Source organism: Bison bison, unplaced genomic scaffold, assembly GCF_000754665.1.
Source record: "Bison bison bison isolate TAMUID 2011002044 unplaced genomic scaffold, Bison_UMD1.0 scf7180017864263, whole genome shotgun sequence".
NCBI classification, from domain to species: Eukaryota; Metazoa; Chordata; class Mammalia; order Artiodactyla; family Bovidae; genus Bison; species Bison bison.
The window spans coordinates 11499280-11514870 of NW_011494835.1; the positions used below are offsets into that span (position 1 = coordinate 11499280).

General features: G+C 46.8%; 1 protein-coding gene and 1 long non-coding RNA gene across 8 annotated transcripts in view; one reads left to right on the plus strand and one right to left on the minus strand.

Moving 5' to 3' along the window:
- Nucleotides 1–15591, plus strand: part of UNC5C (unc-5 homolog C (C. elegans)) — a 428547-nt gene that overhangs the window by 407767 nt on the left and 5189 nt on the right. For all 3 annotated transcript variants that reach the window (XM_010848326.1, XM_010848327.1, XM_010848328.1), the window contains 2 exons: nucleotides 8144–8293; nucleotides 10181–10345. In XM_010848326.1, the coding sequence (XP_010846628.1) occupies nucleotides 8144–8293; nucleotides 10181–10345 (315 nt within the window). The remainder of the gene's footprint in view (nucleotides 1–8143; nucleotides 8294–10180; nucleotides 10346–15591) is intronic.
- The window catches only part of LOC104994677, a 15978-nt gene continuing 10874 nt past the window's right edge, over nucleotides 10488–15591 (minus strand). For 4 of the 5 annotated variants that reach the window (XR_825977.1, XR_825975.1, XR_825978.1 and 1 more), the window contains one exon: nucleotides 10488–12481. This is a non-coding gene — a long non-coding RNA (uncharacterized LOC104994677). The remainder of the gene's footprint in view (nucleotides 12482–15591) is intronic. The other variant, XR_825979.1, reaches the window with a different exon arrangement.

Below are 15591 nucleotides of genomic sequence, written 5' to 3' on the forward strand. Positions count from 1 at the left end.
CCTTCTCCAGTGGACCACGTTCTGTCAGAACTCTCTGCCATAACCCATCCGTCTTGGGTGGCGCTGCATGGCATGGCTTATAGCCTCATTGATCACAAGGCTGTGATCCATGTGATCCTTTTGGTTAGCTTTCTGTGGTTTTCGTTCTGGAGGCTGTGGGATTGTAGTTCTTGCTTCTTTTGTCTGCTCTCTGATGCATGAGGATAAGAGGCTTGTACAAGCTTCCTGATGGGAGGGACTGGCTGTGGGGAAAACTGGGTCTTGCTCTGATGGGCTGGGCCATGCTTGGTAAATCTTTAATTTTCCAATTTGTACATGTAATACATGCATTAGATAATGACAACAAATGTGTTTTCTCTGCTTGGTGTGTGGAAGGAAGTGTAGGGTCAAAGGAAAGCTTAAGTCAGGCCGACTGACTTGATTGGTCCCATTGCTCATCACCTGGTCACTGACTTTGATCTCTTTGGTATGTCACTTGGTCTGTATCAGGGACACTTAAGGGATTCAAGGAGACCAAAGTTATTAAATTTGCTGGCACAAAATAGTCACTCAGTAATGTTAAGCGTCCCTAGGTGGGCATTTAAATTATAATGGCATTTTGAAGACAATGGCTCAGAGAAGATGTTAACTGTAATTGTGATCTAATTGTGTGTGAGTGTCAGGTTTCATAGCAGGGTGGCTGGTCAGCTACTTAAGGACCAGTTTCCTTTTGGTGTCTCCAAGTTATGCCATCTTTTTATCTTCTCATGACACTTGGCCCTGGCCCTATCATATATTTCTGAAATGACCTGCAAAGTTGAATTCATGTTGGAGAGAAGGGGAGGAAAGAGAGAAGAGGAAGTATAAGTTGTGGAAGATGGAATACTGGCTCCTCCAAGACATCTGCACACAAGGTTCAGAACCTGTGAAGGTGTTACCTTACATGGCACAGGGAGACTTTATAAGTATTGTTGTAAGTACAGGCCTAGAGATGGAGAGATTAGCCTAATTATCAGGACAGGTCTCATGTGATTACTGAGTGGCTAAAAGTGGGGAACCTTTTCCAGCTATGGTCAGAGGGAGACAGGACCATGGAAGAAGGAGCAGAGATATGCCATTGCTGGCGTTGAAGGAGGAGGAAGGGGACCATAAGCCAAAGAATGTGGGCAACTCTAGAAGATGGAAAAGACAGGAAAGCAAATTCTTTCATAGAGCTTCCAGAAATGCAAGCAGCCTTACCATCACATTGATTTTAATGCAGTGGTACCTGCCTCAGACTTCCAGCCCACAGAAATGTAAGGAAACAAATTTGTGTTATTTAAGTCACTAGTGAAAGTGTTAGTTGCTCAGTCATGTCCAACTCTTTGTGACCCCATGTGTTCCCACCAGCCTTCTCTGTCCATGCAATTCTCTAGGCAAGAATACTGGAGTGGGTAGCCATGCCCTCCTCCGAGGGATCTTCCCAACCCAGGGATCAGACCCGGGTCTCCTACATTGCAGGTGGACTCTTTACTGTCTGAGGCACCAGGGAAGCCCTTAGACACTAAGCTTATAGTAATTTCTTATTGCAGAAAACAAGAAACTACCTAGAAGTTAAAAAACAAATGTTCAGGGGTGCAAAGAAATACAAGGCGGCTCCAGAAGTTCTAGAACAACCTAAAAAGTCCTATCCCTAATACATAGATGTGTGAGACCAACTTTTCCTTAGAAATAAGCCCAGAGGTAGATAAGCAACATGGCCACTTCCCTGAGTGCTGCCCTGCGGCATTTTCTTTAAGGGTGTCACAAACCGGCCTGACTGGGCAGCTGGAAGTGGCAGCTCAGACCAGGCATCCGTGGCAACAGCAGCTGCGGGAGCAGCAGGCAGAGCCCAGAAATGAGGAGACTTGATGGGAAGTGTGTGCATGTGGTCACCTGAGTCCAACCTTGTTATTATTAGGGATGAGGCATGGCAGACAGACTCGGGGGGGAGCACAGAGCTCCCCAGCATGCGCACAGACAGAGCAGCAGTGCCGCTGGGCGTGACAGTGACCCGAGGCAGGCGGGGGAGGCCGGCTGACAGTCAGGTGTTCCCTCTGCCGGCTCTGCAGCCAGAGGAGAAGGCAGCCCACGGGGAGCTGAGCTTGGTGTCGCTAGAAAGCTGGGGGAGGGGGACAGCCTTCTGCTTTGGAAGACCCCAGGCCCGAGGCTGGAAGGCAGAGGAGATAGCCTCGAGCAAAGAGAGAGAGTCCTCCTCCCTGGATGACAGGGGTCATTTCCAGCACAGGATGAAAGAGTGAATAGGACCAAGGTGAGCTGCATAAAAGCTGGTGAGAGATGGGATTTTTTAAAACACCAGGCAGCACAGTACTTGAGGGCTTGTCTTTTGAGCTTCAATGTATGTGAGGCTCTGAACACCTGCTGGTTTGTTCGTGGTGCCTGGGGAGCCCTGAGTCCATGTGGCAGAAGCCTGGGCGTGGGTCTCCTGCTGCACAGCTCAGTCTTCCATGCTCGGTCTAGCGCCCTCCCTGCAGAGAGTGTGCAGTGAGAGTCCCTCTCCACGGAGTCATAGAGCCAAACCAAACCAGAAGCCTCCTGGCATGCAAGGCTGGCTGCTGCTCCATTTGCCACCCTTTGTGCTCTTGACCTGCATGGAAATCTTAGTAATATCCCCACGAGAGCTATGTCCACCTGCCCAGGTGCCAGGCATTGCCCCCAGGCCCCTTGGCAGCAGTGACTACAGCCAGTTCAGGCCTCTGCACTTCCATCTAGAATAAAGAATGTGTGGACCACTCACATCCAGACAGTACCAAGAAAGAAGCAAGACAAAAAGAAGCAAAGCCTTGATCTAACCTCCTCCAACCCTCTTTTCCAGAAGAGATTTTAATGTGTTATGTGGGATTTACGTTGCATCATGTGTTTCTTCCTTCCTGTGCTGTGTGCTCAGTCACTTAGTCATCTCTGACTCTTTGCGATCCCATAGACTGTAGCCCACCAGGCTTCTCAGTCCATGGGATTTTTCAGGCAAGGATATTGGAGTGGGCTGCCATTTCCTCCTCCAGGGAATCTTCATGACCCAGGGATTGAACCTTCATCTCTTGCATTGGCAGGCAGATTCTTTACAACTGAGCCACTTGGGAAGCCCATAAAGATTTCTAAGAAAAGGAGAGGAGAGATAGGAGGATCACTGGAGAGAAAACAGGGAGAGAGAGAGAAGCTAAAGGCTGGGTAACCCACAAATTGGATTGGATTCCTGAGAAACTGGAGGTTAAAACAGGCGCCTTCAAGGAAGGGGGCTCAGCTTACAGCAGTGGTGTGAGAGAGGAGGCTACACCTTGAGCAGGACGGGGATCTGAGCACAGGTGTTGGGAAGACAAGAGTGAGCGCTGGGTGTGAGGGCAAAGCCAGGGTCCCAGCTCCTCACACAGTTCCTGGTCCAAAGTCACCACTTTGCCCTAAGATCGAGACTTACCACATTCCTGAGCGTGTACTTCCAGGTGAGGGTAGGCAGCGGTATCCCGGAGGCTCTCGTGTGCACTGGCTGTGAGGCTGATGTTTGGCCCACTGCAAAGGACCCACAGGAGGAGGAGGAGGGACTGCAGCAGCAGGGAGGCAGGCAGGTCCAGCCCAGGAGTGAGGCAGAGTGAAGAGCTGTGGCCTTAAGGACATCGAGGTTAGGAGTTGTAGGACTCCTCCCCCACACCTTCATGGGGGCAGATCCTATCTGCAAAGAGCCAGGGAGAGCTGGTTACAGGCCAGAGGGGCTCCCTTCATACGCACAGACCTTTAAAACAGCTTGGATTTATTGTGGCTCTTAAGTGGCCCAGAATAATGGCTTAGCATGGATAATGTCTTGGTTTAATTGGTATTGTGAAAGCCGATAGTTTCTAGCGTGGAATCCCTTGTCTCTGCCTTTCGAACAATCCCTCCCAGGCTCCCTGAATCAATACAGCCGTCACGTGGGGCTGGCGAGGAGCCTGCTTTGGGATGGCCACCACACTGGGAAGCAGCTGTCCCACGGGACTGCCCAGATCCCTGGGTTCCGGCTCCCTGCAGCACGGGGTTCATGTGAGTGTTCCTGTAGAAGGACGGGCTAGAGACTTTCTGTTGCCAACTGACCCCTGCGAGAGTCTCTCCTGGTTAAGTTGGAGGGGTGGAGACGGAACTGACAAAGGCGAGCAGAAAGTGACCCCTTTTACAGAAGCAGAGCCCCAACAAGGCCCTGAGGTGGGGATGCTGCTAGAATGGAGGACGGCCTTTGCAGAGGAAGGTGACATTTATATCTCTAAGAAAAACGAGCCTAGATGATCCTAATTCCCATTACGGCATTTCTTTCCAAGGTCACGATATTTCTCTTAAGTCTTCCTAAATCTTTTGACCTTAAACCTATTTCGCTCCTGTCCTTTTTTAAGGTGTGTGGAATATCCTAACCTTTGGGACCCCAAAGCAGCCTGGACCTGGAAGAAGCTGTCTTAGAATTTAGCACACTGTGTTGGGGTTACATGTCTATATGTCGGTCTTCCTCCAGCCAAGGTTCGTGAGTGTGGTTTGCGGCCGGGACAGAGGCTCACTTGTCTGTGTGTCCCAGAGCCTGGCATGGTTCCTGGCAGGCATACTGAATGAGTGCTCCCAGGAAGGATTGAATGCTCCTCATTCATACGAAGAGGAAAGCATGCTCCTCTAAAACTGTATCTTATTGATTCACATATCTTGTTACTTTTATGGTCTCTTACTTCTCCGTTATCATACATATAATAACCAAAATGATTTCATGCGGAAGGAATTCAGAGAATCAAGCTTTTTAAAATATAAATTGTATTCGTATTAAATAGGATCAGATAAAAAAAATATCTGAAACTCTGACAGTTAAACCATAACAGTATGGAACGAAACCCTGATTAGCCTACCCACGGGGCTTGCCTCTTCTGCTTTCTGACATAACATTCATATGTGGGAATTGCTGTAGGTGGCAGATCATTTCTGTCTCATGTGTAGCTTTAGACGATTTTATTTTTCAAGGAGCTGTTTTATTAATTGATTATATCTTTAATTCACACTTTAATACTTTTCATTTGCACTTTGGTTATTTTCTTCTCCTTTATTTTGTGTTTTTTTTGAAGTTGCACAACCTGGGTATGATGATACCAGTTGCTACTTTTCAGAAAGTGAAAAGTGAAAGTGAAGGTCACTCAGTCGTGTCCAGCTCTTTGTGACACCATGGACTATATGGTCCATGGAATTCTCCAGGCCAGAATACTGGAGTGGGTAGCTGTTTCTTCTCCAGCCAAAAAAATGTCAACTTTAAGTTTGGTAAGGATTCATCTTACTGAATCATCTACTCCTGGGCTGATTTCTCCCAGAGTACTGGTGGAGGGACAGCTGCCCCCACCAGCAGTCTCCAAAATGGGCTTCTCAGCCCCAGGCCAGTGAGACTTTGGGCACAAAAAAAGACAATATGGGGACTTCTGTGTCTATTCATCTCAGCTCATCCTTTTAACTTTAGATATATTTTACAACATATTAACATACTGATGTATTAACATAAGTATTATATATAATTTGTAAAGAAACATAAAATGCATGCTTAATGTTTTGACTGATGGTGTATGCAGTCAAAGATGTTCAGAAACCTTGCTCCAAACATGGATGTGTCCTGGTGGGCAGTTCACCTCTCACCAGGGCTCCTGTTCAACTGAACAGGGCAGAATAGGCAGGTTCCTCTCAGTTCTGGGTAGCAGCTTTGTGTCACTCCTGGTTAGTGGAGAGGTGGAGAAATTAACAGTGTGGAGAGAGTGTGTTCTCTGGCACCATATTCTTTAAAATGGCAATTTACCTAGTGCTTCTTCTCAAAAGAGGGCTTGAGCCAAGCCAGTCTCTCCTCACTGGGAGAGCGCTTTACCTTGAGATTCAAGGTCAATGCTGAACAAGCCAAGGACTGAGCTTTGTCCTTGGGCTGCCTCCTACTCAGACCCTGCAGTCACAATGTGGTGCTGTATTAGATTTATTGACCTCAAGGTCATGACCAATAGGCAGTCTAGGTTTTTTTTTTTTTACCAGTGGTCCTCCCTGCCAAGAAAGCTGATCATGTTCTCCATCTCCTCTGACAGTCCGTGTGGATTGTAGGAATGGGGTGTGGATTATACATTGTTGGGTACAATTACCTCCTGGAATACAATGCATCTTCTTCTAGACATCCCAGGGAGATAATTTGGACATAATGAAGATCTATAGTAATCAGATAATTACTATCGATTGCTCTTTAGATGTCTTGATGAGGTAATTAGGGTGTACTGGAAAGAAGCTAAAACTGATTGATTGGCATGACCGTAATCTCAAAGATTTCTAATTATGTTGCTTTTCTTCTAATGGCTTATAAACAAACATCATTTTAGCTTTAGAATTTGTCAGGTGCCAGGTTCACTGGGAACGTCAGCCTTCTCTATTATGCTAACTAGACACCAAACATGATCAACATAAGCTCATTATGCCTTCCTGCTGAAGCAGAAGAAACTGCAGTTAACTCTCACTTTTCTTATGCATCTTCATTTCCACATGGCCAGATTCCTGTTGAGGAATGGCGTGTGAAGTGTGGTGGGAGGGTGTTCCGTGGGGAGTGTGTGTGACTCTGGACTGAGCCAATCTGGAGCCCTACAGGGGACCCTTCGAGCCTGCCGCACAGCAGAGCCAGGGCACAGTGACACAGGAAGTCTGTCGGGGGGCTGCCTCCTCAGGCTCCTGTCACAAGTAATAGCTGCTCATCAGCCACCAAGGTTGAGTATGTTCAACACTGATGCTCTCAAGCAGCTAGCCCCCGCCCATCTGTGTCAATGTGCTATTACTTCATCTCTTCCATTACACACTAATTAGAGGAGTCCCTGCCTGAGACCACATTCCACATTCCCCTAACATTCCCTGCTTTAACATACCTTATAGCACCTTTCAGCAGCTTGCGTTGTGCAGGATAGTGACCTGACTCAAAGATGATGGATGCTAAGGACCACTAAAGGAGCAGTTTGAGATGAGCTGTTTGCATCTAATCAATGATGTGGGTAAGCTCTGCACTTACTGGACTGTAGTTTCCACTGTGACCATCTATCTGTGCAGGAATAGGCTCCCTATATGTGTGTGTGCCATGGGGCCTGACTGATTTCCTGAATTATCAAACTCCAGCTTTCAGATGAAATCTCACCAACGAAGAAAATCGGATTTTGTTTTTATATTGCTATAAAATTATTACCTGAACCCAGAAAAAAGGCCATAAATGCCTATGTATTTGCGCTACTAAAACAGTTAAAGCTTGAGGGGAACAAAATGCACAGGGATGGTTCTGGCGCAGAAGAGACTCAGGATATTTTATTCACTGATAACTTATGGTTTGCTGATGTTTGGATAATTGCAGCTGTAGTTGGAAGTGCTTCATTTACGTCCATTAATGAGCTTGAGGAGTGGAAGTAGATATAGAATTTATGTTGATGTTACATATTTATGGCATAAGAAAAGTTACATAGCAAATTTTTTAATCAGCCATGGGTCTTGAAAAATGAGGTGACTTTTTAAAAAAACTTAATCTGAGTGACTATTTAGATCAATATTTGGTGCTGGAAAATCCTCCTGATCTGTATACTTTTCTCTAATAGAATATTTAATGAGCCTGTTTTAATTTTTTGATACTTAGGAATTGTGTAATGGATAATTTTAAACAGAAATTGTCTTTCTGTAGGTAAGGAAGCTAAAAAAAGATAGGAAAGTGTGCCCAAAACACATTCCAGATTTTTACTTGTTGGCTGGTGTTAACCAATCCAAGATGTGGTTTGTTTTCTAGTTATTTGCCCTTTTCCCTGAAAGTTCATTGAAAATCTACTTTCTTATCTGTTTATATTTCTGCCTGTTTTTTCTTTTATTGGGAGTTCTCCCCATCTGGGGCCCTGATCGTTATTTCCCTGTATTTGATTAAATATCCCATTTGTCTGTTGGGAAGTGCAGACTGTACTGAGTGTGCTGCACAAGTGTGCTGTGGCTTGCTGACAGTCCATGGTCCATAGAGACCAGTCACATGCAAACTGGCCAGAGCCTCTGTTGGAGGGTCTCCAGGCTGGAGGATGAGGTCCTGGGGACAGAATGAGGAAGATGCCACGGAGTGATGCCCGTCCGTCATTTGCTTTTGGTTTGGGGCATGTCATTGCAGGAAGTTTTGCAGCTCGAGCGACAGATGGGAGGACAGCTCCTAGAAGAACCTAAGGCTCTTCACTTTAAAGGCAGCACCCACAACCTGCGCCTATCCATTCACGATATTGCCCATTCCCTCTGGAAGAGCAAGTTACTGGCCAAATATCAGGTAAGGTTACCAAGATGAACTGAAGGCTTGAAGACATCTCCAAGAAAGAGAACTGGAATGATTTAGACAGAAGATATTCCATTCCTTGAAAGTAATCTTAACTTCGGTACTCCTCCAAAATAGTTTGGGGTTATTTAGGATTTTTGAAAAATACTCTAGATGTACTAGAGGAAATGCTCTTTTCTCAATTCTTTCAGGTAAGTGTACTATCATTGTTTTACTTTCAATAAATAAGACTTCAAGTCCATCATTTCTATTTATTTTCAGAGTAACGTTAACACTGAGTTGATAAACTAGCCTCAAAAGCATTCATAGGAGAAAGAGAACACAGGCTGGCTAAGAGAGTGCCTTTACGTTAAAAACTTAGAGGAAACATCATCTTGGAAACTTGGAATAGCAAGTAAAAATAAAACCTGGCCAGGATTTTATTAAATACTAGCATCAGAATACTGGTCCCCTCTGTATATAGCCGTATGAGGGGAAAGTAAGACTCTCTAGAGGTTTCTCACCTCCGCCTCCATCAGCCAGCCCGGGCTCTCAGGAGGCTGCAATGGGCTCCCTAGTCTCAGAACCAGTCCTGGGAGTCACAGACCACTTAGATAAGCAGCACACCCTTGTCTACATGCGTGCACATCCCGTCCCCCATCCGGGGCTGCATCTGCACTGGCTGTGATTTCCTGATGGAAGTCCATGAACGCACTAGAAGGGATAAAGGGAAGATTTGCAGCTGCATCCTTACTCTCAGATGTCTGGTACTTACATATAAATTGTGGGGGAAAAGCCTACTAGTTCACTAACAGTCTTGAGCTTTGATGGGGGCACATGCCAGACTCTTCTGTGTAAGTCAGTCCTTGATTGAGAGACTGGCTTTGACTTGCTCATTAAATCTATTCCTTCCTTTTCCTCTCTTCTCTGATTTTGCAACTGCCATAAATCTAACCTCCTTAATGAACAGTTTTTTTTTTTTTTTTTTTTGCAACTGTAAAGGAAAATACTGTTTTAATAATAATAATGATACTTCAAGCTAACTGGCTGAGTTCTCACCATCTGCCAGACTCTCATGTACTTTGATGAATGTCATTTAACCCCCTTCATGCAGGTTTTTCTTTTGCTTATGCACAGGCTTTCGCAGATGAGGAAACAGAAAAGGTTAAGCAGCTTGCCCCGAATCACCAAGTAAACAAGGGGAAGGCATCTCATTTGTATTTAATTTGGCTCCAAGCCTCTGCTCTTAACCAACATGGTCTCCCATTGTGTGTCAACCTTTTTTTCTTTTATTGAAAAAAAGATTCTAGGATGGGCTCTGTGAGGTGATCTAGATTCATAGGAAAGTATGCCTGTTAGAGGCTTGGTGATTTTTAGGCCAAGAGCTTTCATGTGGCAGCTAATCAAGCCTCCAGTTTCCAACTTGTAGTGAATCCTGGCTTTCCTCGTCCTGTGGAGGGCATGGGCATGAAAGGGAACTGGGTCAGTGCATCACCCTTTAGACTTCTTTGCTTTCCTCCATGGTACCCTGGCAGGGAGTTCTTTTCATGGGCAGTGATTGGAGGGGAGTGGGTTTTATTTGGGGAATTTTAAACCTTAAAAAAAAAAAAAAAAAAACACAATGGATTTTTTATAAATGACAGAAGTGGCAGGCTGGTTAGGTGTATGGGTTCTGGGGCCAAGTCCCTGGCTTTGGACCTCAGCTCTGCCACTTACGAGCTATGGGACTTTGGGTGAGTTATGTAAACATCTCTGGTCCTCAGTCTTTCCATCTGAAAAGGGAGTTGGAATATATTCATGCACAGACCCACAGTGAGGAGTAAAGAAGGCACCGCAATTCACATGTGCGGGACTGAGAGCACCGGGTCCCTCATTTGTGGTTCCCCCTTTTCTGTGCTTCAGGAAATTCCATTCTACCATGTCTGGAGTGGGTCTCAGAGAAACCTCCACTGCACGTTCACTCTGGAAAGATTCAGCCTGAACACAGTGGAGCTGGTCTGCAAACTGTGTGTGCGGCAAGTGGAGGGAGAAGGGCAGATCTTCCAGCTGAACTGCACCGTGTCTGAGGTAAGAGGCGCCCGCGGCGCTCACAAGCGAGAGGCACAAAGCATCTCAGTGCGACCTGGGGGAGTCCTGGGGGGCCGGCTCGTTCACAAGACAGTGCTTTTAATGAACACAGGGAGGTACCGATACACGAAAGTGCAGTAGAGGCTCCTTTTCAAAAAACAAGACTTTTCTAGTTCGTGACATGCATTTAAGGACTTCTTACACACATCTGAACTTCAGCCATAAGGATTAACTCGTGTGCACAAACAGTAACTTTCCCAAAGCACCCCCACTGTCCCTGTTCCCCTGGATCCACTGACGCTCTTCCTGTCGGTTCTGCTGCTTTCTTCCGGATGCACCTGCCTTTGCCCAGCTGTGCGCCGCCCACCGCCTCCTTTCCTTTCTTCTCCATGTTGAAAGGAGAAAGCTCTGGGTGTGCTTGCTGTCTTATACCTCACCCTCCAAACAGAAGAAGAGATGCCCCTCTCCCCAGTGTGACAGAGTCCAGAAACAGAAGGTAAACCAGGCATCTCCTCCAGCGGCCCTCTCTCCATCTTTCCTCGCTGTGATCCTCACGTGCTTCAGGTGGGACCTTTTAGAATGTCTGTATCTCAGAAATAACAATCATTGCTGCTATTTAAAACTTCCCTGGGTGGAAAGAAGGGGTGCTCATGACCTTCCTGGTTACCTGGGACCTCAGGGTTTGGAGTTAGGACAGTGGAAACCCTTCAGGCCGAAGGCACGAGAGAGGACCAGACGAAAGGAAGGGGCAGCCCCTTCTGGGGCCTGCAGAACGGGGCTTGGTGCTGCTTCGTGAGCCACAGCACGGAACTGCTATCTTTTAGAACTACGGTATCTGATTTAAAAGACCCCTCTCCCTTGCCAGCTCATGCGCGGTGACGAACAACATGTCACCTCGTGTTCGGGGTGTCTCTCTGTGTGTGTCGTATTCAAGGACGGTCTTCCTTAGCAAACCGAGGGGGGAAGCGCATTGGCCCCGCCGCATCCTCCTTTCCCACAGCCCTCTGAGCTGCGGTCATCATTTCCTCCCGCAGTTTCATGAGACTTTTGACTCATAAACAACTTCAGTCACAGACCTCGGTGACATTCATAAGGCATGATCTCGGTGTCAGGGCGCCATGGCAACCGCCCAGCCTTCTGACAGGCCGGCCTATCGCCTGGGCCCAGAGCACCACTCCTGCTGGCTTGGGAGGGTGTTTTCACTTTCCAGGCCCAGCAGGTCTGCAAAGTTCAATAACCACCCAGCTCCAGGGACAACAAAGGCTGCGGAATTTTGGAGCGGGGTGAGGAGGTCTGCGCCTTTGATGCTTGCTTTCTGTTCAGCCTGAGCATCGGCTGTGTGATGAAAAGGTGGATCAGCTGCGGCCGCAAATGAAAGGGCGCCGTGCAGGGCTCTACTCCCGCTGAGGAGACAGTGTCGCCTAGTGTGATCACAGTTTAAGGACTTTCTTTCTTGTGCCAACAGAGAGGAAAGATGGTTTCTTTTGCAACCCGGTGGCTGTCAGCTCCGAGAGGCCCACCCTTCAAGTCCCCTCAGAGGCCTGTGACAGACAAGCACAGTGAACAGGGGTGGGGGAGTGTGTGTGCAGAAAGGCCCCAAGTCAGGTGACTTTGGGGATTAGGGGGCGCACGGCTGCTTTTCCTTCTGGGTCACTGAGTCCCACCGCTGCTGTTAGCATCTGAATGCTGTGCAAGCGGGCTGGTACTGACGTTGGGAGCCAGCCTGTACACTGGGGAACAATTGGCTCTGGAGTGCCCTAAGCCCTGGATCCTCATCAAAAGCTCGAGGTGGGGGTCCCCTGTGACTGACAAGCCATAACCAACCAGAGAAAGGGCTCCATGGGTGGTGTCTGTCTGCTGGATGGGGCTCCCCACTAGGGTCACATGACAAGTTGGCGGGTGGGCTGGGGTTGCAGTTCCAGTGTCCCATGTCCCAAGAAGGAGCTGACTTTCTAGGACTGTGCCGCTCCCCCCGTGCTCCTTTCTAAAGCCACTCAGCCCTCGGGCCTCTCCAGCCAGGTGGAGGACCTGCTGACCCCCAGGGAGACCCAGCTGTCCTGGACATAGACCAAGGTGATGACAGGAGCTGGATGGTTGTTCCTCTCTGGGTGCCTCGGCCAGCGATTCCTTCCTTACCTAGAGATAAAGTTTAAGAATGAAAATGCCTGGCAGGGTATGGGGATGAATGAGTGTCAAAATGTAAATGATGGTAAGAGGGTTCTTAGAGGAACCAGGGAAGTAAGAAAGGGGAAGGTGCCCACCAAGAGAGAAAAAAGTAAAAGAGGAATTTCAGTCTCTTCAGGACTTTTAACTATAAAAACAAAGACATTATAACTGTTGACCCACAGCACTCCTGTGCACACCGAGAACAGTGTCAGCGTCCAAAGCTTCACTCTGCTACAGCCATCCTATTTACTTCTTCTGTTTTCTATAATCTGTTCAAAAGGACGCTTGGGGAAATCTAGTTTTTCTAAGTGACTTCCCGAAGAGTCAGAATACAGGAGTGGAAAGTTACTTCTCCTGTGGACTGTTGAAATGTAGGCCATGGCAGCTGTTTGGTTAATGGTGAAAAATTATATGTTTAAGAGAATTGTAACGTCAAAGGCAGATGGTTCCAATATCATAAACAATTATTGTAATAAGCATTATGTGAGAGTAAACTCTACTTTCACCTGGAAGTAAAGGAAGAAATAATAGCAACAGAAATTAGTAGGTGAAATTTAAATGTAAATGTATGTATTTTCTTTTATCTCCAAGGCTGTTGTCAGCCATCTGATAAGAGAGACAAGATGATGCCCTTTGGGGCTTCTTATTTTGTCCACACAGAAATACACAGGATGGCGATGCAGGGTTTGAAGGCCCACGTAAAGTGCTGACGGTTCCTTATTCACCAGGAGAAGGGGAACCGGGCGGATGTGCACACACCTTCCTGAGAGCCGGGCCTCCCTCTCCTTGCCCTTCACCTTCAGTACTGAACAGTGAGAAGGGCCTTGCCTTTAGCCACAGTTAGTTAGAAGCTCTGTGGAGTGGGTTTCATCCTCTCTCTGTATCAAGAAACATTTTCTCTCATTTCAACAAATATGAATTGAAGAGCTTCCGTATGCAAGACACTGTCCTGAGCATCATAGGCGTTCTGGGGATGACAAAAACATTCTCATCTCCAAGCAGTTGGGGAAGTCAGAGGAAGTCCTCTGTAAGTACAGCCAAGATTCACAGGGCAGACTGGGTGGAGATCCCAAGCTGTGGGATGCACTATAGGAGGGCTCCCAACAGATAGCTTGGGGTGTTTGCTCAGGAAACATGCTTTCTGGTCTAGGCTTTGAAGGGGTTGGCCTGACAGAGGTTCAGGGAAAGAGCAGAAGAGCTAGCAAAAGTGAGGTCACAGTGTTAGTTGTTGCAGTTGCGTCCGACTCTTTGCGACCCCATGGACTGTAACCTGCCAGACTCCTCTGTTCATGGAATTCTCCAGGCAAGAATACTGGAGTGAGGTACCCTGACCCTGGGAAAAATTGAAGGCAGGAGGAGAAGTGGGGGACAGAGATGTTTGGACAGCATCATGTCTCAATGGACATGAGTTTGAGCAAGCTCCAGGAGAGAGTGAGGACAGGGAAGCCTGGATTGCTGCAGTCCATGGGGTCGCAAAGAGTCGGACAAGACTGAGCGACTGAACAACAAACACCCTTAAGAAAGGCACTTGGACGAGTGAATGGACCAGTCTGAGGAGAGAGAGTCATGAGAAAGGCAGGGTCAGGTTGCTGGGTGGAGGGAGCACCTGGGGCCTCCAGACCAGCACACCGCCTTACTGCAGGGTTAGGACTTGGGGATGGGTATGGCAGGAAAGCCATTTGATACTTACCAAGAGAAGGCAAATTACCAAATTCAGACTTAGAAAGTAGGGAAAACCACTAGACAATTCAGGTATGACCTAAATCAAATCCCTTATGATTATACAGTGGAAGTGAGAAATAGATTTAAGGGCCTAGATCTGATAGATAGAGTGCCTGATGAACTATGGAATGAGGTTCGTGACATTGTACAGGAGACAGGGATCAAGACCATCCCCATGGAAAAGAAATGCAAAAAAGCAAAATAGCTGTCTGAGGAGGCCTTACAAATAGCTGTGAAAAGAAGAGAAGCGAAAAGCAAAGGAGAAAAGGAAAGACATAAGCATCTGAATGCAGAGTTCCAAAGAATAGCAAGAAGAGATAAGAAAGCCTTCCTCAGGGATCAATGCAAAGAAATAGAGGAAAACAACAGAATAGGAAAGACTAGAGATCTCTTCAAGAAAATTAGAGATACCAAGGGAACATTTCATGCAAACATGGGCTCGATAAAGGACAGAAATGGTATGGACCTAACAGAAGCAGAAGATATTAAGCGGTGGCAAGAATACACAGAAGAACTGTACAAAAAAGATCTTCATGACCCAGATAATCTCGATGGTGTGATCAATGACCTAGAGCCAGACATCCTGGAATGTGAAGTCAAGTGGGCCTTAGAAAGCATCACTACGAACAAAGCTAGTGGAGGTGATGGCATTCCAGTTGAGCTATTTCAAATCCTGAAAGATGATGCTGTGAAAGTGCTGCACTCAATATGCCAGCAAATTTGGAAAACTCAGGAGTGGCCACAAGACTCAAAAAGGTCAGTTTTCATTCCAATCCCAAAGAAAGGCAATGCCAAAGAATGCTCAAACTACTGCACAATTGCACTCATCTCACAGGCTAGTAAAGTAATGCTCAAAATTCTCCAAGCCAGGCTTCTGCAGTACGTGAACCGTGAACTTCCAGATGTTCAAGCTGGTTTTAGAAAAGGTAGAGGAACCAGAGATCAAATTGCCAACATCTGCTGGATCATGGAAAAAGCAAGAGAGTTCCAAAAAAACATCTATTTCTGCTTTATTGACTATGCCAAAGCCTTTGACTATGTGGATCACAATAAACTGTGGAAAATTCTGAAAGAGATGGGAATACCAGACCACCTGACCTGCCTCTTGAGAAATCTGTATGCAGGTCAGGAAGCAACAGTTAGAATTGGACATGGAACAACAGACTGGTTCCAAATAGGAAAAGGAGTATGTCAAGGCTGTATATTGTCACCCTGCTTATTTAACTTATATGCAGAGTACATCATGAGAAACGCTGGACTGGAAGAAGCACAAGCTGGAATCTAGATTGCTGGGAGAAATATCAATCACCTCAGACATGCAGATGACACCACCCTTATGGCAGAAAGTGAAGAGGCTG